Source organism: Phaethon lepturus, unplaced genomic scaffold (assembly GCF_000687285.1).
Source record: "Phaethon lepturus isolate BGI_N335 unplaced genomic scaffold, ASM68728v1 scaffold8270, whole genome shotgun sequence".
NCBI lineage: Eukaryota > Metazoa > Chordata > Aves > Phaethontiformes > Phaethontidae > Phaethon > Phaethon lepturus.
The window spans coordinates 7,110-34,287 of NW_010509765.1; the positions used below are offsets into that span (position 1 = coordinate 7,110).

The 27,178-nt window shown below is 38.7% G+C and overlaps 2 protein-coding genes across 2 annotated transcripts in view; one reads left to right on the forward strand and one right to left on the reverse strand.

Moving 5' to 3' along the window:
* PIWIL1 (piwi-like RNA-mediated gene silencing 1) overlaps positions 1-13,793 on the forward strand; it is a 20,357-nt gene extending 6,564 nt beyond the window's left edge. Inside the window, exons 5-20 of the mRNA XM_010284360.1 lie at positions 880-1,001; positions 1,693-1,773; positions 2,704-2,901; positions 3,283-3,394; positions 5,507-5,627; positions 6,246-6,363; positions 6,528-6,642; positions 7,580-7,767; positions 8,328-8,400; positions 8,743-8,943; positions 9,252-9,355; positions 9,862-9,932; positions 10,459-10,612; positions 11,492-11,617; positions 12,797-12,944; positions 13,677-13,793. Of these exons, the coding sequence (XP_010282662.1) occupies positions 880-1,001; positions 1,693-1,773; positions 2,704-2,901; positions 3,283-3,394; positions 5,507-5,627; positions 6,246-6,363; positions 6,528-6,642; positions 7,580-7,767; positions 8,328-8,400; positions 8,743-8,943; positions 9,252-9,355; positions 9,862-9,932; positions 10,459-10,612; positions 11,492-11,617; positions 12,797-12,944; positions 13,677-13,793 (2,049 nt within the window). The remainder of the gene's footprint in view (positions 1-879; positions 1,002-1,692; positions 1,774-2,703; positions 2,902-3,282; positions 3,395-5,506; positions 5,628-6,245; positions 6,364-6,527; positions 6,643-7,579; positions 7,768-8,327; positions 8,401-8,742; positions 8,944-9,251; positions 9,356-9,861; positions 9,933-10,458; positions 10,613-11,491; positions 11,618-12,796; positions 12,945-13,676) is intronic.
* A 5,196-nt stretch (positions 13,794-18,989) lies between these two features.
* LOC104618754 (RIMS-binding protein 2-like) overlaps positions 18,990-27,178 on the reverse strand; it is a 21,660-nt gene continuing 13,471 nt past the window's right edge. Inside the window, exons 5-9 of the mRNA XM_010284469.1 lie at positions 26,289-26,457; positions 22,643-22,746; positions 20,689-20,760; positions 19,726-19,860; positions 18,990-19,130 (exon numbers count right to left, since the gene is read on the reverse strand). Coding sequence (XP_010282771.1) covers positions 19,104-19,130; positions 19,726-19,860; positions 20,689-20,760; positions 22,643-22,746; positions 26,289-26,457 — 507 coding nt within the window. The 3' untranslated portion in view covers positions 18,990-19,103. The remainder of the gene's footprint in view (positions 19,131-19,725; positions 19,861-20,688; positions 20,761-22,642; positions 22,747-26,288; positions 26,458-27,178) is intronic.

Genomic DNA, 27,178 nt, shown 5'->3' on the forward strand with positions numbered 1-27,178 from the left:
GACAAGTATTTTTCCTTTCGTTTTCTTTCTGCTTACATCTTTTCATAACTTCTGTATTTTAACATCCAACATAATTGAAAGAGTATATGTGTTGGGTGTATATGGCAAGGTTTTGGTAGCTGGGGGAGGGGGGGGCGGGTCAGGGGTGGTCCCTGTAGGAAGAGGTTAGGGGCTGCCCTGTGCTGTACACAGCCTTTTCCAGCTGCCTTCTCAACAGCCCCACCACAGACCAAAGGTGAGCCCATCAGCAAAGTTGGTGGCACCTCTACTGTATTTAAAAAGGGGGGGAAAATGCCATAGCAGAAAAAAAACTCAGAAGAAGGGAGCAGCAGAGCGAAAACGCTATGTACTCATGATGGTCACCTCTGCCTTCCCCCTCCTCTGCCCCTTGTGCCACTCATGGCCTCACTGAAGGGATTGAGTGCGACCGGTGGTGTTAAAAGAGGGGGCCAGATGAGTCAGGAGTGAGTTGAGCCTGGAAAAGGGAGAGACAGAAGATGTTTTCGCTATGTGTTTTAATGTTTGTCTTTTTGCCTCGCAGTACCTGAATCAGTAATTAAATATATATTAATTGGCAATATATTAAGTTTATTTCCTCAAGTTGAGTCTTTTTCCATGATGGTAATTGTAAGGGATCTCCCTGTCTTTATCTTGAATTCAGCTGCTTTGGGGATAGCCTCCATTCTACTCCATAAGTCCTCTTCACCCGTTTTAGGTTGTAGTTTACAGTCATAGTAGGAAATCAAGTTCCCGTTTCAGCTAAGTCTTGAATTATTACTTAAAATCTTAATGTACATTTACAAACTGACATTGATGGAGCAAAGTCCAGATATAGTCCTGTTTGCCTCTAATTTTATTAACCTAACTTAACTTTCTCAGGTTACTGAAGTGTTTAGTAGGACTCGAAATGGAGAGGATGTGAAGATAACAATCACACTGACTAATGAGTTGCCACCTACTTCACCTACATGTCTGCAATTTTACAACATCATTTTTAGAAGGTTTGCTCTCCAAGTTATGTCTTTATAAAAAGTCATTCTAAAAATATCTGGCTTAATTTTTTCCTTTCCAAAGAATGGACTACAAATCAATATTACAAACGTAAATTTTTAAGCCCTTGTAACTTACTGTGTGGCCAACTACATCTAGCAACATTTTAATGTGCGGTTATACGCATGTTCTGGTGCATGTTAATGTGAAATGAGTTTATACCTTTTCCCTGAGCAAGCAGATTCACACTGGAGTGCTAACTGTTGGAGGCAGTTAGTCTTATCTCTGCCCTCCTGTTGTGTCTGGATTTGCCTCTCAAAGCGCATAGCAGTACAGGACCTTGAACTGGCAAATTACTTTTTTTGCTGTAGTCTTTCCACTTAACCTTGGTACCTGGACTGCCTGGTTCTTCTGAAACATAGCTTGTTTAGACTAGTTAGGGGCTATTAGTTACCTTCAGCAGTTACCTTCAGCAGTTACCTTCAACTGCTTGGTGAAGGGTTGTATGCTAACTTATTCTCAGCTTATTAATTCCCATTAATTAGTGTCCATGGCCTTTCTAAATTGAGTTTAATGAAACGTTCACCTTCGTGACTGCTTTAGCTAGTCAGATGGAAAAAATTGAGGTTGTGCAGAGGGATGGGACCATGCATAGTTTGATAAACTGAATAATGGTAAATGACATCCATGTTTCAATTCCAGGCTTTTGAAGATGTTGAATTTGCAGCAGATTGGACGTAATTATTACAACCCCAGTGACCCAATCAGCATCCCCAATCACAGGTTTGGCAAAAACGATACTCGGGTTTAGGAGGGGTGCAGGGAGAAAGGCTGATATTTTGATACCATTCTTGTAATCTTGTAATAAACCATGGACTTAAAAACTGATGTTCCTGGGAAGCAGGAGACCTCGTTCTCCTAAGTTAGTTCCTCTCTGTGTTAAGATCTCATTACACGTTACCAGTGTGTGTTCTGCTATTACATTTTACTCCAATGTCAGAAACTTTGCTTAAATGTCTGTACAGCCAAGATCTCTGAATACTTTAATTCTAAAGCTCAGGAGTGTCCAGCCTTCATTCTAAAGGCCATTTAGTCTGCCATGTGACTTCATACCTGGCCGTACCCCGCTGGATGGGTAGTTCTGGAACTCACCTATTACTAGCTGTCATGTCTTGTCCCCGTTCCCTGCCAGGATCCCCTGCAAGGTGACATGCTTCTGGCTAGCCCTGGACCCATTGTACAAGTTAGTAAGCTTGAGCTTGACAGGGGCCCCATCATATGGCTGTGGTGTACTCCTTGTCATTAACCTAGCCTACGTGACCTGGTTGATGGAAGAAACTGGACAGTGTTCTACGAGATAACATGGTGCTCTTTTTCTCTTTAAAGTGTCTTGAATACCCGTACACTTTGTATTTTAAGATATTTAATACTAATAGCATGAAATGGATTTCTTAGGTGTTGAGGCATCCTTTCTTCAGTTATATTGCTACATCATTAAATTATTATTTTTTTCAACTTAAGTTGCCTAATAATACCTGCATTTAAAATATTTTTGGTTTTGTTAACTTTCAGGAGCTTGTTTATATTTGGATAATGGTTACTTTGTGTCTTGACTGCTTTCTAGTGTCTAGGAAAGTGGACAGAAATAACTCAAGGGGTGAAAATGGAGATGCTTTAAAGCACATTAGGATTCTGTATGTTCTCTTTTGACAGGTTGATGGTTTGGCCAGGCTTCACAAGCTCTATCCTTCAGTATGAGGAAAGCATTATGTTGTGTGCAGATGTGAGCCATAAGGTCCTTCGCAGTGAAACAGTGCTGGATTTTATGTATAGTCTGTATTACCAGGTTGAAGAGCAAAGATTTAGAGATGCCTGTGCTAAAGAGCTGATAGGTTTAATTGTTCTTACAAAGTAAGTCTCTTTGGACTCTGGTCATCTTAGAGATCCTTTTTTTTTTTTAGGTTGTTTCATGTCCTGAAGTATACAATGAAGCATCAGCAAGTATGAAAATTATATCACTGTCAAGTTAGCAAATTAATTGAGGTGACAGCATTTACAAAAGCAGGAAGTACATGCTGGATTAGTTCTGTTTTCATTTGATTTTGTTACAATTTGGCTTTTAGTAGAATTGATAACCTGTTACAATGGAAAACTTGAAGTTCCTGCAGCTGATAGAAGCAAAACTTTCAACTTTTATGAGTATTCCTATTAACTTTTTCATCCTGCAGTTCTATTTCTTTTCTATTTGATTTAAGATTTTAAAAAAAACAACTGATGAAATTGTTTATTTAGGTACAATAACAGAACGTACAGAGTTGATGACATTGACTGGGATGCCAATCCACAGTGTACCTTTAGAAAAGCAGATGGTTCTGAGATCAGCTACGTGGACTACTACAAGAGGGTATGAAAACTTAACTGTCAGTGTCTGCATTATGCTTTAACTTGAAACGTTAGAGCATTGTTAGAGGTTTACTTACAATGTATGTATTTGTAATTCATCATTTTCTTTAACAGAATTTTAATGGACACTATGTAATCTGAGAGCAGTAAGTAACCTACACAGCATGATTTGGCATGAGTAGTCCATCCCAATGAGTAGTCAGTCAGGCAAAAATGCCAGGAGGCCTGCATGGATGAACAAGGAGCTCCTGGGAAAACTCAAAAAGGATGCATGCAGGAGTGAGGTTGGGAAAGCCAAAGCACAACTGGAATTGAATCTGGCCAGGGATGTTAAAGGCAACAGAAAATTTGACCCCACTGCTTGTGAAGGAGGCAGGGCCCTTGGTGATGCAGGATGTGGAAAAAGATGAGGTACCGAATGCTGCCTTCATCTCAGTCTTTACTAGCAAGGCTGCCATTCAGGATTCCCAGGCCCCAGAGACCAGGGAAGAGTGGAGCAAGGAAGACACGCCTTTGGTGGAAGAGTCTGAGGTCACGGAATACTTAAGCAAATGAGATGTACCTAAGTCCATGGGCCCTGATGGGTTGCGCCTACAAGTACTGAGGCAACTGGCTCATGTCATTGTGAGGGCGCTGTCAATAATCTTTGAACTATGGTGGTGGTAGGGAAAAGTGTCTGAGGACTGTAGGAAATCAAATGTCACTCCTGTCTTGAAGAAGTTCTGGGAGGATGACACAGAGAACTACAGGCCAGTCAGCCTCACACTGATCCCTGGGAAGGTGATGGACGAGCTAACCCTGGAAACCATTTCCAGGCATGTGAACGACAAGAAAGTCGTCAGGAGTAGTCAGCATGGCTTCACCAAGGGAAAGTCCTGCTTGACCACCTTGATAAACTTTTATGATTAAATGACTGGCTTGGTAGATGAGGGGAGAGCAGTGGATATTGTCTACCTGGACTTCAGTAAAGCTTTTGCCGCTGTCTCCCATAAGGTCCTTGTAGAGAAGCTTGATGAAGTGTGGGCTGGATGAGCAGACGGTGAAGTGCATTGGAAGCTGGCTGAATAGCCAGGCCCGAGGGTGGGGACTGGGGGCATGATGTGTAGTTGGAGTAACTAGCGGTGTACTGCGGGGGTCAGTACCGGGTCCAGTCCTGTTTATCGTCTTTATCAATGGTCTGGATGATGGGGTGGAGTGTACCGTTGGCAAGTTTGCTGTTAATTTACTGAAGATAGAATACATGGACAGTCATCTTAAGAGAAATTACTGTTTGGTACTTTTGGTTCTTTGAAACAAAGTTTATCACTGTGTTTCATAGCTTAACCTTCTCTGCCATTGAGGCTTACCACTGTGTGAAATCTTTCTGCACATCAGTTTCAACTGATGGGACTTAAATCGGGATGGGACTTAATAAGCTAGAAGCAAATTTTATATTATCCATTCTTGTTTAGGATAAAGTTTATAAATGATGAATTTTCTCTGCCTTCTTGCCTTTGCTGTGATCTCACTTTCTTGTTTTTAAATGCCATCCTTTGAGTGGTTTCTGAGGTGTGGTTCTCTTTAAGAAAAAGCTAAACTATGAAATATGTTTGTTGGCTGTCAGCTTGTGTTGCTTATTTGTGTTTTGTTTTTTTTTTTTCTAAACTATATTAGTGACTGCTAGACAGACCAACTCTTGACAGGTGCAAGGAAAGGTTGTGAGAGGGTTGAATTTCAGAGACTTCACTTGGAATCTAGTTTGATTCTTGTGATGTCTTGAACTGAATTGCTCTATAGGGCAGGAACCTTGTCCATTACTGATCTGGAATGAGCATCCTAATCTCTTGAGTTAGATACTCTGGGTGATGTACTGCCTCAAGGAAGACAGAAGCATTGTTTCTGTTGTCTGTTACAAGTCAATAATTTGATGGCACCAATAGAGAGAAAAATGCTTCCCTGATTGGCCTTTTGTATAAAATCGGTTCCTCTCAAGCTAGATGTGCTAATTAGAAAAAGTTGCTGGTTGCTTTTATTTTTGTTTTAGGAAAAACACTAATTTTCTAAAGTAAGCATTATTATTAAGAAAAGTGTCTGTTATGAATAAACTAACATACAACATATATTTCTAATACAGCAATATAATCAAGAAATTGCTGACTTGAACCAGCCTGTCTTGATCAGTCAGTCTAGGAGGAAGAGGGGAAGCATGATACCAGGACCGGTCGTTCTAATTCCAGAGCTGTGCTTCCTAACAGGTACTGTAGCATATTTTCATATCAAAGCATCTGTCAAACATGATGCCTACTGAAACTGGTATTTTGAGAGCAGCCTCTTGCCAAGTTAGGTAGAAATGTGGTGTTTATATAATTGTGAGTTTAGAAACAAGTTTTGTAGCCAGAAGGTTAGATATTTAAATGAGGCTGAAAAGTTTGAGGCATTTTGGTGTTGCAGTCTTTACATACAGTGGCCAACTGATAACTTGTAGTGTTTTTTGGCGATAGCAATTCTGTTGAAAAAGAGAAGTTTACTATAATTTGATAATTTTGTAAGATACATAAATACGTATTTTCCTCTAAGATACTCAGTTTGCACTAGCAGTACCTGTCTATCTCAGCACTGTTTTCTTTTGCTTTGGAAATGTAAATGAAGAGCTGCTTGTCTTGTGTGGTTTCCTCTCAAGTGCAAAAATCCAGAAATACTTTTTTCTCTGCAGATAAGAATGTATGTACAGGGAGCAACTGAAAACCTTGATTACTACTGACACCCCTTGACGTGTCTGCAGTACATGCATAGTTAATCTTCATGACTTGCAAGTTTATTTTTCTTAGTCCTTAGCCTAACTTTTACTCCAAAAAAGATTTTACTGTTAACAGGATTAACTGAGAAGATGCGTAATGATTTTAATATGATGAAAGACTTGGCTATTCATACACGACTGCCACCTGAGCAAAGGCAACGTGAAATTGGAAGACTTATTGACTACATCCGAAAGTATGTTACCTTAATATCTTCTGTACTTTTTTGTGATGAAAAATTTATATGATAAACTTCTTTCTTGCAACAAAACTTTGGAAATCTGACTGGTTTTTAAAAAAGAAAAATCTCAGCAAGGACAAACTTCTTTATGTTTTAACTTAAATATTATTTTTAAACAGAGATGACAACGTTCAGAAGGAACTCCGAGACTGGGGTTTAAGCTTTGATTCTAATTTATTATCCTTTACGGGAAGAGTTGTTCAAGGAGAAAAGATCCTTCAATCAGGAAATGTGGTAAATAAAACAACTTCAAAAATCTTCTGGATCTCTCACTGATGAAGCAAGTTCTTAAGGAAGGAAATACTACTTGTTGGTTTATAAATGAAGGATTATGAGTGAAAACATTATACACAAGTCTTTGTCCAAACAGGAGGCTCACAAACTTCTTAAATTGTTTACAAGTTCTGTTTCGAAACCCCTGAAGGTTTTTCTGGCTTGCATTATGATAGTGTCTTCCTTGCAAAACAGTCCCTCTGTCTAAACAAAGTTATTTCAGATACACAAACTAGGAGATTAGAGATGTTTCTAACTAGTTTCTATATATTAAAATACCAAGGCTTTCAAATGAAAAGCCACTGATTACTTCAGTAAATAGTACATACGGTATCTGTTCATTTCAAGGTGGGGTGACTCTTCAGATTTCAAATAAGTCAAGGATTGCCATAAAACATCATATATTTGCTCTTTTGTTTGTTTTGAATGGATGTTAGATGGAAAAAGGCATTTTACATTGTCTTGATCTGTGTATTTGGTAAAATCTTTTATTTTTGTTATTGAAAAGATCTGATATCTTATTTTTAATAATACTTTCCTTTGTCTCAAGCAGTTACCATATTAAAAAGAAAAATGAGAGAAAAATAAGTCAACATATACACGGCTATGTCTTTGTAGCACAAAAACTGTGCAGCAAATAGTAACAACTTATCTGGGCTAAAAATCATAAGTATCCTTGCGAAATGATGATGAAACATTTGAAAAGTGTAAGATTTCTTGAAAGGGCTAGATAAAGCTTATTTTAAGTTAGTGACAATAGCAGTAAAAGAACAGATAAAAATCAGGTCATTAGTTCTAGGCAGAAATGTTACAGTCTCTAAGTGTGTCAGGAAGTAGGTGTGGTATAACTTGTTCGGTAGGGTGCTGATTTTCTTTCTCTACCATTTCTTATTTACAGTTTGATTACAATCCTCAGTTTGCTGATTGGTCAAAGGAAACTAGGGGAGCTCCCTTAATCTGTGCAAAACCTCTGGACAACTGGTTATTAATATACACACGGCGCAACTATGATATTGCTAATACGTTACTTCAGAATCTGTTTAAAGTCACACCATCTATGGGAATCAGAATGAACAAGGCAACCATGTAAGTGTCTTTAGAAAGCTGATGGCAAAAACCATTTTATACTTACTAAGGTATATCTGTTGGCATGCTTAGGCTGTTAAATGAGGACATAGTGTAGTATGTCACACTACCAACTTCTGTGAGATTTTTAATTTTAAAAAGTTTTCAGTGTGCAAATTTTATAGTGTTCTCTAGTGACTGATTTTTCTTACTCATAGATTTGTGAGAGCTTTCCTGGGGGTTAAAGTATGCCAAAACCAAGCAGTATTGGACATATAGTCATTGAGCACAACCTTCTCAAGTGGAGCTATATGTAATACAAGAAGGAATATGTATTTTCTTGCTGACTTTGGATATATTCTGAGTTGTTCTCATTGCAAATATCTTCCTTTGAGTACCTGTAGTTGCTTTTAACTTGTGTGAATATTGTTCATTCATTAATAGCTATAAATGTGACACCATGCAGTAATGGTGCATAATGTGCATTTATGGTTTTGCTGAAGTTCAATAGCTGTTAGTTTTTGTTCTGTAAGCATGTTTTCCTTTTTGTTCTGTAAGCATGTTTTCCTCTTCCTTTTCAGGATTGAAGTAGATGATAGAACAGAAGCTTATTTAAGGGTTTTACAGCAAAGTGTTACCCCTGACACAAACATAGTATGTATTTGAATCCGTAATTTCAAATCACATTAATGTCTGTAATTGCAGTTTTAAGAGTAGCGGGATTCATTCTCAGAAATAAAATCTTGGCTCCTGAGTATCGACTACATGCCTACTCATACTCCTGTTCAAACCCCAGACTAACTATGAGTATCCTTCTGGAAAAGAGCCTTTGTATTTGGCTCTGAAGTATAGGCACTGAAACTATCCAGGTATTTTTTTCACTGTGAGCCCTTACATATTTCTCTTGAGCGTAAGAAGCTTTTCCTAAAGAATTACAAGTGTTCTACAAATCTGAGAATGCAGCTAGTTAAAAACTGTTTTTTTTTTTCTTTAAAGGCAGTTTGTGTTTTGTCTAGTTCCCGAAAGGATAAGTATGATGCTATCAAGAAATACTTATGCACAGATTGCCCCATTCCAAGTCAATGTGTGATTGCTCGCACTTTAAGCAAGCCTCAGACTGCTATGGCCATAGCAACAAAAATTGCCTTGCAAATGAACTGTAAAATGGGTGGAGAACTTTGGAGTGTTGAGATCCCAGTAAGTAATTTTTTATAAAATTGTAACTGTTTTCTTTATTGAGCCTTATTTAAAAAGCAAGCCTTTTTCCTCCAAAAATAAAATTGAATAGTCTTTGTGTAGCTTGCTTTGTGTCTGTGAGAAGAGGCATGAAGTGAAATGTGACATAAGGAGACATTTAATTCAAGAATTCAGTGCCCATGGTTTACTTAAATGTCCTGAAACCATAGAGCTTATGTCAAGATCTTGTTATGCTATAGGATGGAGATGATGGGTGCTTTGGCATGGCTTCATGTACTAATACATCGTCTGTATTGATTCCTCTTAAGCTGAAACAGGTAATGATTGTGGGAATTGATTGTTACCATGACACTTTATCTGGAAAGCAGTCAATTGCAGGATTTGTCGCCAGCCTGAATCAAACAATGACACGGTAAGATTTGAATTCTGAAAAAAAACCCCAAAAAAATCTTTATCCTTCCTTTTACTGAAAAGTAGCGTGACTGTGGTGAGCCATCATGAAAGTATCCAAACTGATTTACTGTACACTGATAATAAGAACTATGTACTGTGAATTCTGTGAATTACTTTTTCCACTGTCCCTTAAGGAATAGCCAGGTCCTTACTGACAGTGCTTGGGAGAGGGGGCAAATGGTGGGGTAAGGGCTGGGATCAATAGATGCCATTGGGGTGACAGGCTCTTCTCCCTTTTGAGTTATGTGTGAAGGTTTTTTGATTGACAGGAATTGCACGTGGAGATAAGGTGTTTGTCCACCACAGGGGCTTTACGAGGGAAATGCAGTACACCTACTCTTGCTTGACTGCATTGGCCCACAACAGCCGTAAAGATTAAGTGGTCATAGCCATTTTAAAAATCACTTCATTGAAAGTAAGCCTGGGCAAGGCTTTGAGGGTCATCTTTTATTTTGTTCTCCACAGGTGGTTCTCCCGCTGTGCTGTTCAAGGTCGTGGGCAAGAACTTGTGGATGGGCTCAAAGCCTGCTTGCAAAGTAAGGGAAGGCTTTCTGCTCTCAGATCCTCTCAGATCTAAGGAATGACAGTTTAGCTTCCTCAGAACACACTTCCTCAGCTGCCTTGAGGGAAGGCACTACCAGCTTGCACTGAGATAAAAACAGATGAAAAATACAGTTGTAAATATTGCTGAAAATTAATAGCATTTTGTGAACATTCTTTCATTGATTCCCATATTTCTTAACAGTAATTAAATACTATTTATCAATGCACTTCAAAGAGTGCTTTAAAGGAGAGGGATCTAAAGGACAGCTCCTTGCCGTTAGAGAGGCCAGGGGGCTAGATACTCTCCTTAGGTTCTTTCTCTTTGTATCAGTACACAGGTAAAGCAGAATCCTTTTTGCAAGTAACGTTTGTGATGCATACCTGTTTCAGATTACTGAAAGATTGAGGACCTTAGGTTTCAAAACTTACTGCTGTTTTTCCAGTAATAAAAATCCATTTTTGTTTTGGAATGAATTGTCATTATAGCTAACAGCTTTTACTCTTTTTATTCTTTTGAAGCTGCTCTAAGAGACTGGTTCAAGTGGAATAAGTATTTGCCCTCTCGTATTATTGTGTATCGTGATGGTGTAGGAGATGGACAACTAAATACTTTGGTTAATTATGAAGTGCCTCAGTTTCTGGATTGCTTGAAGAGTGTTGGTAAAGACTACAAGTAAGTCTGTTTCCATCAACCTCCTTTTTTATACTGTAAGAGAAATATACACTGATTTGAGATACCTGACTTAAAACAGGAGAAGTTTTTAGTACGTGCACCGCATGAGTATTCAATACACATGTGTACATATATACTCTTTAGGCATTCTTGATGCATATGGTAATTAATACTTTTCTTCAACTGGTTGATCATAGCCTGGTTACGGTCACATGTGTCTGGTAGGTCCATTTTTTTCTTTCCACTTCTGAAAGGACTGTCTATTGTCCAGTCATGTTCTGCAGAGTTTTAAACATTCTGCTTTTAATAAAACTTATCAACTGCAGTGACTTGGTTTCTTAATCTGCTCTCAAAAATGAAAATATTTCCTGACACTGCAGCAAGCAGAGCACAAAACAAGTTATAGCTAGCAGGAATTGAAGTGCTTACCTTTCTGTTTAGCTTCTGTTCATGGCTTGCTTTTTACCAAAAATACTGTTAAAACACAGTGTTTTCTATATGAAAAGATGAGGTAGAGAGATAGTAGAAATCAGATCTGAATTTAAAAGATCCCTTTTTGGTCTGTTTTGTGTCTCCCTGTGAAGTTAAATACAAGCTGGATTGGTGAGAAATAGCATAAAAGTTGCACCTGAAACTAAAAATCTGAAGTTATGAACAATGTCCTGTTTCATCTAAATCAATCATAGAATCACAGTGTCTTTGCGTTGGAAGTGACCTTTTAAGGTGAAATGAATCAGTGCAGACTTATATGTGAAATTAATGCGCTAGAGAACTCTAAAATTGCTTTGAATTTGAAGCTCTAGCTAATCTGGTCCCAAAATATTCTCAGTGCAGTTTTTCAGGCTAGTTTTGTTGGTTTTTTTTCTTATTTTCATTTAGTCCAAGACTTACAGTTATAGTTGTGAAGAAACGAGTGAATACCAGATTCTTTGCACAGTGTGGTGGAGCACTTAAAAACCCACCCCCTGGTACTGTTGTTGATGTGGAGGTTACCAGACCAGAATGGTAAGTTGGCGTAGAGGTAACACTTCTGTTTGCTGGCAACCTGGTAATAAAGGCAATATATCCGATACTAAATTGACAGTGGGATCAAGTAGAAGAACACTGTCCACACTTCTGCCCTTTTGGAAAGAAATCGTGGAGAATATGTAGATGAAAGAAATGGAGAAGCTTAAATTTTAGGAATTCATTATGCAATGCTTCATGGTTTCCAAGATGCAGTATTTGCATACACCAGACTACTATACATGCTTTACGTAAGTGTGTGTGTGTGTGTGTTTCACTTTTTGGTGGGGTGTGGGTTTTTTTGTGTGTGTGTTTGTTTTTTGGTTTTTTTTCTTTTTAAAGGTTTAGTACTAAATGAGTGACTATTGATAGGATTGCCCAGCTGTCCTTAACTGAAGTGAAATTCTGTCTGGCTGTAGTTTTGACGTTGTGCATGAGTTTTGTTACTTTGTAAGGGTGCATTTAAGAGCAAGCGCTGGAAGTGTTCTTTGGTGGTTGGGTAGTCACTAGAGGAAGACTGAGGATTGTACAATTATGTGTGTAGGCAAAATGTGTACGTAGATCTCGCTGACTTCACTCGCTTGCTGTTAGTATTGAACGTTTTTGCAAGTCACACTCCATGAATCTCGGGTCAGGTATGTGGGAAGCGCAAAGGTTGTTCGGTCCATGATGAAAGGCTTGACTTTGGTCAAGGGATGCTGGAGCATGTCGGAAAGGATGCAGTCGTCTGTGGCAGCGCACAGTTCTGGTCTATAGGTAGCTTTGCTTTTCTTTTTTTGTATTTATCAACTCGCTGCAGGGGTTCCAAGTCTTGTGATAGGTGCCAAACATCCAAATGTGGCTCGGGGTGCCAGGGTAAAGGAGGAGTGTAAGCTAAGTATGCGTGCAGGGTGGTTGTTGGGAGGAAAACTGAATACGAGGAATGGTTATGATCTTCACAGTCTTAAGACCTGTTCCATGTAATAAGATTATTTACATTCTTCCAGATCTCCTGGCCTTTCACAACTAGAGGAAACATTATTTTGTGACCACAGTGTAGGCATACTTTCAGGGTCTACTCAATATGCATAAAGTGTCTTGAAGAAAATAAGTAGGACAAATTTGTGGGGATTGGCATTTTTCTAGGCAAAGCAGCCTTTTCAGTATCAGACTTCTGGGGTTTTGTTTTTTCTGTTACAGGTATGATTTCTTTATTGTGAGTCAGGCAGTGAGAAATGGTTGTGTTGCACCCACTCATTATAACGTCATTTATGACACCAGCAAACTGAAACCAGATCACGTACAACGTTTAACCTACAAGCTTTGCCACATGTACTATAACTGGTCGGTAAGTATTTCCTCTGGGAAATGATAATATCTTTCTTCTAAGATTGCGCATCTCTACACAGTAGCAACCCATAAGAAGGTAGAAAAAGGCAGCCTTAAAACACCCATGCGGATCCAACAAGAGTGCAAGTATGCCTTTCGAGCTAGCGTGGTGGCTTGGGAACCAGGTGTGTTATAACTATGTGGTCTCTCTGAAGTCTGAAGATTACCACTAGGAAGTACTTGTTGTTTTGAGTAGTAGTCCCAAATTCTATATCAAAAGCAGCACTGAAAGCATTATTTCTTACCTGCAGAAATACTTCCTCTTTGTGTGGAGTCCTCCATTTCCCTGGAGGCTGCTTCTGTGGCGTACCAAGATGAGCACATAGTCAGCTCGTTGCCTGAGGTGTGCTTTAGATTTGTCAGTTTAGCAGTCATAAATGTTTCACATGACTTACCCATCTCCCACCTTCTGAGAGATCCGGTGTCAAACATAAACCTGCGTAAGAGGCTTTTTGGAGTGAGAAGGGGAATGGAGTTGGCAAGGGTTTTTTGCACCTATTCTTCCATAAAGCATGGGGTTTTTTAACATGTTTGGTGTATGTAACGTTTTCACAAATCTGCATAAACTACAGGGAATATACACTTGACATGTATGCAAACTTTAGAATTCCAGGACTCTCTTTGTTACAGTGAATGCATGCTTATTTAAATGACTTGGAATAATTCCTTTTTATTTTTTCCCCTTCTGCAGGGTGTGATCAGAGTACCAGCTCCTTGCCAGTACGCTCATAAACTGGCTTTTCTTGTAGGTCAGAGTATTCACAGAGAACCAAACCTGTTGCTTTCAGACAGACTTTACTATCTTTGAAGTTGAGTTACCAGCTAAAAAAAAAAAAAAAGCACCGTTCCTTCTAGGGAATGTAGAATTATCTGGGGGTTTGTGTGGTGGTTTGTTGGTTTTCTTGTTGGATTTTTTTCCTTGAGACATGTGCATGGCATAATGTAATGAGTATGTGCAGTTGTGGAACTTTATTTTCATTGTAGCAGGAAAAAGCCTGAGATGCCACATCTGCATTGTGAATAGGTCTCTGCTTGCTATAAAAACTATATAATATTTTATTATTTTTAATACTTAGTTACTGAAGTGTTTCTGGGATTCCTTACAAAAGTTTCAGTTCTTATTTTTATTATGTTTTGGGGAAGTCTTAGACAGCATTATTTTTAGGTAACTGTATCTTGTATCTTTATTATGTGGACCAACCCCCAAATGTCTCCAGTTAGCATGTTACACTTGTAATTTTCAAAACGCAGTTATTGTATGCTTGTTTTTCTTAGCTGTTAACATGAGGGCAAGACTTCATCTCCTAAACTAGTTCATGTGTTAAAAAGAGGCTACCAGCCATTCTTGGTTATCAGGGCTTTGTTTTAAGGTTGCCTAGTGCTGCAAAGCCTGTGAAAGGGTTTTTAATATTTGCCCTTGTAAGTGATTTGCAGACCAACTAGAAACTGTCTTGTGCTCACCTGCGTCTCCGTAGGAGCAGAGGGAGGTGAAGTGGGATGTTTTCAAACTGTCAGAGCTGAGGAGGAGTTTCCGTGTGTAGCCAAAGTTTCAGGAATGAGTGTCAGAGGCAAAATTATTTCTGGATCTTACCACAGCTATAGGAACACTTTTTTTATCTAAGGCTACGGTACTCTCTCCACATGAAGTGATGGCTTTGACTAAGCTTGAATGCCATTAGGGGGGCTGTTGTGCCTTAGCAGGGACTGGCCTACTGACATGCTTTTTCTTAGTCTTGTAACTTCATATTTACTACACAGCATGAGTATGTCGTTGGTTTAGACAACTGCAGATTCATAACTGGAATGAACTAAATTTCTTGGTTGACATTGTTTAACTGCATGCTTGTTAAATGAGGAAAATGTTTTTTCGGTTGTGCAGTTCCAAGTAATGGGAAGTGCTTAGGCCTTGGTTTGTATCGTACTTCCAAGATTTTCGTTGGTAACTCTTTGGCAGGAGTAGCTTCATTTGTAAAGCAAACAAACAGCAGTTGTGTTGATGGAAGTTGATTTCAGATTTTTGCATTACTAGGCACAGAGTCAAACTAGTGCATATGGAAGAATTTGGATTTGTGCTGGTGTTTTTAACTAACTTCTTGTGAACCTTGTTCCTTTCCCTTGTGAGATTTAAATAAAGCTGTTGCTGTAATCCTTGCTTGTTTGATCCTGTTAGATGTGTTTGCGTACATACTTCGACTGGGCTGTGGGCATGCTCTGTGACATGGACTAGAGTAACTTTGTAACCATTTTTTACTTCTGGAAAGCTCCTAGAGTCTTGCATTTAGCTGAGCCTTTACTCTACAGTAAACTTCAGCAGCCATCGACAGCTCTGAAAAACGAGGGAGCTCTGTACCTTCTATTCCATTCGGGTTTTTGTCTTTCCTAGGCTGAGAACTGTTCAGACTTATTCCGTGTGACATTTGTAATGAAGAGAGGCACAGGGGTTTCTGGCAAGTATTCTGGTCTTTCCGATGTCACTCAGCACTGGCTTTCCCTATTCACTGCGTAGTATTTTGTATTTACCTGTCATGGGTATTCATTCTGATCTGGTTTCTGTCATTTGAGGTCAATAGAAGAGGAGCTGCGTCCTTAGTCAGCTCAGGCAAGGCAGGAAGGCAGTAATGCAGCCGGCTCCTTCGCCACTGGGTGCGGGTTTGAAGGCTGGCTTGACCCTTCCTGCCTGTTTAATAATTGCTCACGCATGTGGATCTTGCCACTTGTGCCCGGTGCTTTAGAAAGGGAGGGAAGGCTGACACAGTAACCAGGCAGCTGATACAGTAGATGCATGAAACATACTGCACTCTACAAAATATCAAATCATTTATTTATATAAAATATGATACACAACAGTTGTACACATGCACACACCCACACAGTACTTTACCACAAATTTAGGCCAGTTATTTTCTTTTAATTAAATGTTATAATCTAGCACACGGTATCTTACAGTAATTTACATCATTATCTGAAGACACAATGGGGAAGCTTTGATCATTCATTTATAAACCTTCCATAAATTACAAAAAGAAAGGCAGTCTGAAAAGTATGTATAAACAGTAAAAACAATTTACAAATGGACAAGAATTACAAAATAGTAACAGCCAATGACTGCCATCAATGCGTTTTTCTTGAGATGCCAATATTGCGATTCATATTTGATTATTATCTGTTGCAGCCTTTGCACTGGCTACGGCTTGTTTTTCACTTTTTACTTTAGACATGCACTTTATCTTGCATCTGACATCAGCAGTATGAAAATGCCTTTTAACTTAGGATGGTTCCTATGCAGGAAAAAAAAGTTTAGGAGTTAAAGGGGTTTTGTTGTGGAGTTTCTGTTTTGGGTTGGTTTTTCCTGGTAAAACAGGAGAGCAGTGAACCAGGAACTCCAAAACTGGAGCTGGTACAGTTGAAACTGGGTGAGTCTCTGAATAACTTAAGAATCTGATTTCAGTTTAGTGAAAATGTTGACGAAAGAAATCAATACAAGGGGTTTGGTTTGGGGTAAAAAGAAAAAAGCAGCAAAAAACAAAACGAAAGCATTTTGCACAGCACTTTCAAACTCCCAAGAGTTACATCAGACATTGAATGGAGTCAGTAACGTAGTACTTGACCTTAAATTACCATGTTTTAGGGAAGATGAAGACAGTTGAATACACAGTACATACTAAGTATACGCTGTATATTTATTAGACAGTACAAATCATTGTGCATTAATAAGGCAAAACATCAAGGCTGATTAAACTAGGAGTTTCAAGACCATTTTTGTTTATGATTGATAAAGGTTAGATACAGTGGGGTGACCTCTGAACCAGGAATCAATAAACAGCGTTTTCTTCCCCCCACTCATGGTGAAAGGAGACTAAAGGCTGAGATTTACCCAATGGAGGTGCAGGTGTCAAGTTGACTTGTCTTAATCCCACAATTTAATTTTTTTTTTTTTTTCCAGAAAAAAAATACTTGCAACAACAAATCCACTTCCTGTTTTCTTGCTGTTTTGATTAAGCAAGTCACATGATTCTATTGATGGCAGAGTTAAAAATGCAAAGGGTTGGTAAAGTTGTACTGCATAGTCATGAAAGCCCTAGTTTTGACATTTAAAAAAAAATAATTACACAGACTGGAAGCTTTACAAGTTGTCCAGGAGTACATGAATCATTTCACTGCACCAAGCTTTTTCAGCAGTTTCTTGCCTTTGGAAAGCAGCCCCTTTTTCTTTTTCGAGGACATATCCCTGCCTCTCCCGGGACTACCAGAACCCATAGGTGACGTAGGTGACCCAGAATGGAGATGAACTGTGGGGGATGGTGCTCTCCGTGATGTACCTGTATTCTCAGGAGGAACCTATTAGGTACATTGTTATAATTTATTGAATGTTTGAAAGCTTAAAAGCTATTATCATCAAGAAAGTTGGTAACATCACTTGTCCCATTACCCACTTAAACAACAGGGCTGGTTCCTTTCTTCGTTGTGGCTTAAAATACCATATGGGCTTATGGAAAATACATAAATGTTGAGAAGGAAGTACAGGCCATAGAAAACACTCCAACAGAGCCCTGTTTTGGCTATACTTTTTTTAAAGAGGTGGATATACTTGTTTTGCCATAGTTCTGGCCACAAAAGCCACAAAACTGGTTTTCGTTTTGCATTCCGGTACTCTGATAGTACAAAAATGAAGAGGGATACTTTTAGCTATAGATTTAAGAAAAATAAATGTGTTAATTACTACAGATTAGCAATCTATAGAAGCCAAACTCTTTTCAGAAGGAATTACTTAACATGCTATATTTTACTTATTTTTTAATGTGCTTTAAACACCTTTAAAATTGGCTAGCAAACTTTATGTACATACTTGAGAAGATGGCACACTGGCTTAAAAAAAAAAAGAAAAAAAAAAAAGAAAAAGCTAAAATGAACCTTAATCGCAATCAAAGAAAGCTTAAAGGCCCTGACTGCTTGATGTGTATGCTGCAGCTATGAGGTTGCTGAATGAAGGTGAATACTTGTACGATAGTTAGATGACAGCATTCCTAAATATTTTAAACAGCTATTTTTTTTTCAATTACCAAAAGTGCTTGAATGAAAATGCTAAAACTACATATACTCAGCCTGTCCTAACTACAGTGCCCAGCTGACAAAATGGGATACTATATCCATTAAGATGTTATTTTCGTAGTAGAATCCATGCCTCAGGGACCCCTGCTACCTTGCAGTTCAAGTTAAAACATTCACAATTTACTGGCTTGTTGTGCAACCGTGAGTTAAGCAAAGGGGCTTCAAGCCTACTTTGATTTTAAATCAAGGTCTACTTCTAATGAAAAAAAACCAACTTGGTAAAGCACCCCAACGTACACCTGAAGATACCATGTATTTAGTCTAATGCATTCATTCCATGAGCTGCATGTTTCATACTGAGACTTTTATTGCATTGGTAAACCAAACAGTTGCTAATATTTCAAATGTGCACGTTTCTAGGAAAATGTGAGTAAATTGTGCCATGTGAAGCGATTTTTTCAGAATTGTTGAATAGTTGGTCTTAGGCAAACTGGAGTATAATTGGTCATGGAAAACACATTTTAAGGCAGACAATTTATAGCTGTATTTGAGTGTAATGAGTTTCAAAAACAACTAGACCCTTGTAAACTACCGTTCATTATCAGCATACGTTCCATTTGTGTGTTCTTTAAGGGCTGGGGGTATTGTGCTTGTCTCTTGATACAGGAGCTTGGCATTTTTATATCCCAGGTTGGCTAACAATGCAATATGCAGCTTTTGTTTGTAGGGTAGTTAGACATCAAACTCTCCTTTCTATGTAAACATAAACATTTAGCTCATGAAGAAATATGCTCCAAATGTTGACCTTCATAAAGTGAGGTCTAATTGAATTATTTCTAAGGATTCCTTTGTAAAGGATTTGTCTCCTAAAAAACCTAAATTGACTTGACTAGGTGTAGTAACAGCATACAGCCTATTCTTCTGTGGCCAAGGATTTTGGAGACATATTTCTTTCTTTTTTTCCCCCACAATTAAGTTTCAAGACTTGCATTAGATAGCCAGGTAGCTTTAATTGAAATCTCTATTGGTATCTTCAGTTGCTCACTTACGTGAAGGCTACATTGCCTTATTAAGGTGTGAAATGAACACTCTTCTTCTGTTTCCAAGCAGATGAGCAAAGAAATAAAAATATATATAAAATATATAATATATAAAAGTATTGCAGTGATGAAACAAAACCAAAAATGAGATACTCTAAACATGCTCAGTCTTTCATGTAAGAGAAGTCTCTGGGCAATTAACTAATGCCAGTTGGAATAGGAAGTCATGAGGATTAAAAGATGAACACTTTTAATTGGCGGTATTGCCAATTTGTAGTTAAAGGAATGCTTGTACCAGCCTTTTGTCCACAAGAACTTTTCCTTTCGTCTAGATACTCCATGTACTAAGAGTAGTTTAGAAGCATTAGGAAGTAACTACTTTCACTGGGGAAAAGCTGTTTAAACTTGAAGCATAATTGAAGGTACTGTAATGACTGCCATCAAATGGTAAATTTAGTTTCTTCATTTATAAATGTAACAAGCTAGTGGAAGGCTAAGTAAAGTAATTTTTCTTTGTTTTATGTTATATATTTGAAAGTTAATTTGAAATGGGCAAATGGATTTAAAATGTTAAAAGTAATGTCTAAATTATATATGAGACAGAATGGAATGGAAAATAAAAACTTATATTTTTCTTATTCGGTTGCTTACCCTTTTTGCTTTTGTACGCGTCGGTGTATCGTGAACATATCGTGAGGGTGCATCAGAGAGATAGACTTCAACATCATCAGGCACTTCTTCAAGAAAGTTGGAAGGAACCAGCCCCTTGTGTCCATTAAGCTCACCCTGCAACATGACGAGAGTTTCAGTGAATGTTTCAATTAAAGCGAAGGTAGGTTCCCAAGAAGGGAAGGAAATATTTTTGACTCTTTCAAAGCCAGTGGGGAAGAGGAAATAGCCATTGAAAGTCACCTAGGACCTTAAGAGCTTACACACTCTTGAAGATCACAAGAGCTGATGTGCGTAATGGAGAGCGAATGCATTGCCGTGGTCTTCACCCGTGTGCAATGGAGAAGCAGGAGCTGCCTTCCCATACAGTTTCTGGACTTGGGTCCTTCGAGCTGCAACGCCACAGACAGGTGTGGTGCTGGGCTGCACCTAAAGCGTACCCTAAAGGCACTTCTGAGGCCGTCAAATGACTCATCTGGGTCTGACAGGGGTCCCTTCTAAAACGCCTCTGAATGAGACCGTTGGGCATGTTTTCTAGGGCCAGTACAGCGTGGAAATGGAAAATGCAAGTTCAGGATGCAGACTGGCAGCTGCGACCAGTTTGAAAACAGTTTGGCAGGGCAAGCAATGCTGGAACGTTGTCTCCCGTGACTCAGCATGGGCTCTCTTGACTCCCATGATCCCATCCCTCCAGCTGGGCTGGCGGTGACCTCAGTCTCCCAGGTACAAACAGGAGCGGTGATGCGAAGCCCCTCGTGACAGTGCTTCTAGGCATGCCCGTCTGGGTTGGCGTTTCTGTTAAATAGGGATCACAGCCATTTCCGCAACACCACTAGCTGGGATTGCGACCTGAGATGCCCCCAGGCTGTGATCTAATAATTCATGCTAGAGAAGATTGCTCTAAGTTTGTAGCAGTTTGAAGTGACTCAACAGAAGCCAACTTACATAGTAAAATCCATCCTCATCGATTTCACCAAAGACGGTGATGATGTCCCCCGTGCAGAATGTCAGCTCAGCCTGCAGAAAAAGGAACACGTCACAGGGTGACAGGTCATGTTTTCTTAGGCAACGGTTACCATTTTCTTTATTAATAGTAAATCCATTAATGTTTTTCCCCCTCCTTTATGTTAAGACACAGTTGGTGAAACTATTTGAACTTTGAGAGCAAAACCTTTTTTTAGCTTGCTAAATCTGGCACCTCTCCCACTAGGACCTAAACACCCACAGGACTCCCTGCGACAAACGAATCGAGTGCAACCAGACCTGGGAGATCCTCGGAACTCATCTGTGCAAAGCCCTGAACAAACTCTGATGCTTTGAACTACCTGGCTTCAAAAAGCCAGTCCTTCCATGAGGAGAGAACAGGACGTAGGAAAGGGACATGGTTCAGGTCCCCATGCTGTACTGAGCTGTGCGCTGGGGCTACTGGGTACAAGAGGAGCTGAAACTGCTTTTCCTGGAACACAACATTCCTGAATGAAAATTGTGGAGCTGTACTGGATGCTGTTCAATAAAGGTTTCATAACAGGCATCGCCAGTCTCTGATCTGCAAATGGTGTACTGGGCTCTTTTTAGTTGCCTGTGGTTTAAATGTAATTTAGTTAGTTTTCTAAACTTATTTTTAATTTTCTCTGGCCATAGGAGAGAGAACAAATAAAACGTTTGCAAGATATCAGTACAATTTATTTGATATGTTGCCCAAACTACTTTGAGACACCATAATTTAGAACCTGATTTGGTTCAGTGAGCAATATAAGAAGACAACTCTGGCTGAGTTTTAAAGTGTCAAGTGCCACATATTTCAGAATTCACCACCTTCTTTAAAAAATACCAAATTGTTCTACAATTCACCAATAAAAAATAATATAATTATTTTAAAGGCTGAGGAAGCTCCTAGGTATGCAGTAGTGTTTCAGAGCTTTGATTATATCCTGACATTCTTGCCATGATGCATACATAAATGAATATTGCATCAAATCTTGATTGATGCACTTACCGTGTAACATCAAAGACAATGTAAAAAATTATTCCGTTGTTGCTGCTGACAGATACGGAGACATGGGAGACTGCATGTAGGTAAATGGGAGATAAACCCAGAATGAAGATCTAGCTAATGCTCAGCTGTTGTTTAAGATATCCTTACATTGTTATTAAAAAAAAAAGATTACAGACAAGACATACATTCAGGAAAGCTCAGATGCATCGATTAAGAGAAAGAAACACTGAACGGTGTTCTACTGTGCTGTGTTCTTCTGGTTTGGGTTGCGAAGGAGGGTTGATTTTTGGAGGACCTGCAGTTACAGAGCTTTGAAAGCATGCTTCACTATCAGCTTGTCGGCAGGAGCTGAGACACTTCTCAGAAATAATCATGTTCTTATGTGGAAACACACAAAGGGAATTTGAAAACTATAATTGGAAAATAACTATTCCCTACTGTTTGTAACTCCGTGCTTTTTTCCTTATAGACTTTTATTATATACATATGTATACACCTCTATTGCCCAACCATATATCCACAACTGACTATATAATGTATTGAGTCGTATTAAATGAATCCTACAAAGGATACTGATCTGAGCAACCTGGTCTGGTTGAAGGTGGCCCTGCTCACTGCAGGGGGTTGGACTAGGTGACCTTTGACAGTCCCTTCAACCCAAACTATTCTATGATTCTATGGTATTCTTTGATTTTGTTTGAACAAGAACCATAAATCTTCTTGTACAGAAGTCATAAGCTTGTCAGATACATCTGCCCAGAAACACTTGACCAGTGTTTGTAATTCTGAACTATTTTTTTTTTTTCCCCTGCACATCCACTCTAAGTGTGTATTAGTGCTTATCTGTGCCAACTATGTTATGGCTCCATAAATGGTACACACAGGGAACAGTTATGTCAATACCTCTACATCAACATTAGGAGAACTTTCTCTTGGATCGTAATCGTACAGCGCCACCATCCTTCTTGTAGACACTGAATGTTGTCTGCCACTCCGTCTGTTTCTTTCTGTGCCGATCACAAGGAGAGGAAGGGAAGGAAAGCTATCAAAGTTATTTTGAAAAGAAAAAAAAGGTACAACTTTTCCCCACTTCATTTTCACAACAGTGCAGTAACAATGTTGATACTTCTCTAGCATAGTGATTAAAGGTCACAGATTGCCAAACCTATTAACACAGATAAAGGTTTCAAAACAGCACGTAGCTTTCATAAATGTTTTTTTAGCAGCTGGCTTGCCCTCTTTATTCTAAGCCACTGAATCCTCTGAACAGTATTTGTCCACAAAACTAATGTTCTGAAATTTTCAGCAACTCTCGGCTGTAAGAATCAGAGGTTACCAGGGTATACACAGCCAAACATTCAAGATTCATGTTTGTTTCATTTTATTCAAACTTCCACATTTACAGTCTATTCCCTTCCCCGCTCCTAGTCAAAAGGAATTTTGTGCCTGGGATTATTCTTCAACTTTCTGCTGGGAGACTGGAAGGAGAAATGGACACTTTCAGCTGACCCAAGACAAAAGAAGCTACGCATTATGCAAGTGGCTTGCAATATTTTCAAGGCTGACTACAAAACCACATTCTCAAGTACTGTTTAATTTTACACGTTTCCTTTGGGGTGAACAGAAGGAACAGAGTAAAATTTGTAGTTTCCAGGAACCACGTGAAATGTTTATTGATTGATATTAAACATTTACAGAGAAGTCCAAAATGGGCTTCATTTTAAATTTGAATGATATTAGCATGATTCTTGCAGATGATTGCTGTAGCAAGAGAAACATGCTTGTTAGTGCTACTTACAGACAGGCATTGAGGGCAGGTCTGACGAGCATTATGCAGTGTGGCAAAGGAGACCCGGGGTTAGGAGGCACCCTGTGGTTGCTCCAGCAGGAGGGTGAACATTAAAGGTTCGGCTAATGTAGGAGCAGGTACTGAGTGTGGCATGCACTCACAGCTGTCACATCACCCACCAGCTGACACGCAGCATTCAGTCAGAGGAGGTCACTTACTTTTGCAGTGGGTGGCATTACTTTCCCAGCTACCAATGCAAGGGATTTACACAGAACACGAGGAGAGGTCCGAAATGAAGGCACGAACTGTAACGGATGCAGCACCCGATCCCCCTGACTCCCCAAAGCCTGGATCAACCCACACCTAAATGACTGTCTCGGAGTTGTACTTTCCATTTTGAAGTACTTCCCTGGGGCAAGACATTGCCCACTCTTCAGGGTCAAGGGACCCTATACATAATTGCTATGTGACAATATTTTCCAACTTCTGGCTTCCAAAAGTTCAAAGACATAAAAAATTAAATCTAGACAGCTCAAATAATTTCAGCTAATTTACAGCTTGAATCAAATTATTGGTTCTTAGCACAGACCTCTTTTAGACTTTCTGGATCTGCGGTGTACAGAGCGTGTGCTCTCTTTGAAACGGTCACAGTTGACTTCAGGAAAGGAATGCATACAAATAAAAGAAGAAAAGATATGAAGCTGTTCAAAGTTCTGTTTTTAAGGATTTAATGTGGGCAAAGGATTAAGGAAAATATAGTCATATGAACACAGCATGTAAAGTGTCTGATATGACATGAAAAATATGAGTAACAATATGAGACAGACCAGCAATTAGAGCCTGCTTCTGCTAAAAATCCACGTGTGCAGCCTCTGTGACAGCGAGGCTCTGAGCACGTGGATCTCTGCTATTCAGAGTTTGTATTTATTTAGTTTAAAATTGAGCCAAACTAACTACTCTCTCCAAATCCATTAGTAAGAACTTTTGTTTCTTAAATGGCTAATAATTTAAATCCATTTTAAAGAGAAAATACATGAAGCTTTGAAAGTGCTAAAATATTTAAAGGTGAACTGCTGGGGGTAGGTTGCTAACGGCTGGCTCAAAACATCCTGGAATAAACCGAATTGCTTAAAAATGTAAGGCAGGGCAACATTTCTGTCACAATTGCCTCTCCCTCTTTCCAAGATGAAGACTTTCTGATTTCTCAGCTATTTCAGGAGACACTACCAGTTGAGCACAACAGAAAAAAAACAATTACATCTGCAAAATATGACCCTTAGACAGCCAAAATATTCAAATTATGGGGAGCTATGTTGACTAGTGATTTCATTTTCACAAGTTTTCTGTATCAACAACTTGCTGACTTTGATAAGAACCGAGAGCACTGAGCAGGACTTTAGGCAGCAAATTTCAATTGCAGCTGTTTACAGAAGATATTTTCTGTATCCACATGTGATCTCATTGCCAGAAGTAGAAATATATTTAGACACTTCTTAATCCCATCAGGCCCCCGGTTGTGTTTACAGATGTACCTAAAGCAGGTCAAGTATCTCATTCTAATAGACTTCAAATGATGCAGGCCCATGATAAAATGACTACTTGTGCAGAATAACGCTGTAGGCAGCCAACCTCTTCAGGCACACCTGTAAGTCCCACTGTGTGCCTATACCAAGTTTTTGTCCTACAAATGTACATGTAGCTGTATGTGCTATACCTACGGGAGCAGATGGGCAGTGGGGTTTGCAAGTGCATGTGGGTGGGAGTATTTATTGTATTTATGTGGCTTAAGGAAATAAATACACAGATTTGAATAAAGAATTCAATCAAGCATTAAAGAACTTAAATCATCTTTCCCTTTCATGGACAATGGAGATTTTTAAAATATATGTCAATATCTTAAAAAAAAACAACAAAAAATTTTGTCTCACATTCACTAATGCAATTTTGGAAACGATAAGGTTTTATTCAACCTAAGAAAACAATTGTGGAAGATTTCTTTGTTTTCTTTAGCAACCACTTTTACAGTTCACTTTTAAACAGGACTGAACCAATTCCAGCCCTTTATACTCTCTGAATCATGTGGAAAATTTTAAAACATATTGAGATAGTTGTATGAAATTTATTTTTAGAAAGAAATCTACATTAAGATACTTGCATAGTGTATCTGTGTACAACATTGAACCAATGGTGTAACACAAGCGGTTCATAACACAGAATTGTTTGGCCAAACTCTGCTTTTTAAAGGGTTTGTTACTGCAACATCTGTAAAATCTCATAATATGTAGTGCTATCCCAAATGAGATTACACATAACCCTTTGCCACCATCCCTTTAAATTACTGGTAAAGTAGGAAAATGTAGAAGAGTAAAAATAACAACAAATAAGTGATTCTTTTTATGCTTTGCAGCAGTGAGCATATCACAAAGCACCTCAGCACAGCACACTCCAAAGCACAGGGATCATGTTCTGTGTCTAGAAATCTTTCAGGTGACAAAACCCTTTTTTTTTTTAAATAAGAAAAGAAAGTAATGAGTAGAGTGGTGAAGTTACAAGTCTTCATTTGCAGCAAAAGACGTGACCAAAATTAAGTGTTAGTTGAATAAAGTCATCCAGATGCTGACACAGAATGTATCCCATGGTGTAGTAAATTGCTGTAAAATTTAGATGCATCTGCATATAGTAAAAACAAACGGCAAAGCGGATCCAGCCAAGTCAATAGCACCCAAAAGTTAGAAGTGAAGTGTATATATTTTTCCTTACCAATTTTCTCAACTGGTGTGTTCAAAGGAAGAAAGCCTTGTTTTAGAAGCTGATCCATCATCTCTTCATCATCTGCTTGGATCTCAGAGACCATATTACATGGGATAAGGCCAATTCTCGTACAAGTTTCTCCACGATAGAATCCATCAGCATCTTTGTCCCCATAAACCTGTTATTCAAAGAGTGATAATGTTGGTCAATAAATGTTTTAGCATTTACAAATTTTAATACAGGCTAAATGGTTACTAAAGCACAGACAGACTACTAAGCCATAGACTACAGTTTGGGTGTGAAATTATATTAATTTTTGACTACTCTGACATGTTACAAAACTGGAATTGTTATGTTAATTTGAATTACAACTTCACATTCATAAGCAGAATTTGGACTTTTTTTCTTAGCAGTGAAATGCACAAAAAATGAGAGATGCCATTAAAAGTACTCAGTTTCTCCCCATGCTGACCCAAAAGTATACTTAATGGCTTACACTCATGTTTATGGAATTATTCACATGGCACAATCCATACGAACTATATTCAAAATTAAGCATTTGCAAAATTTGCATATGATCAGAAATGCCTATCTAATACTTAATATACTTGATATATATACTTGCTTAAGCTCTGTTATTGTCTTTCCAGAGAACATGAATTAAGGTATAACAATAGCATGAGTTTTCATCAATGGTGAAATAATGACGTTCTTAAGAACCATTTGGCCTTAAAGCCAAACTGATGACTGAGTTTAGACTGTTCCTTGTTTAGGCTCAAGCAATTGTTTTTTTTCTTTTCTTTAAAAACAAACAAAGAACCCCGAACTAATCCGTTCAGTTCAAATGAGAGTTCATTAAAAGTTACCTTTGAATAGCCTCAAGTATCTAGAGCAGGAAT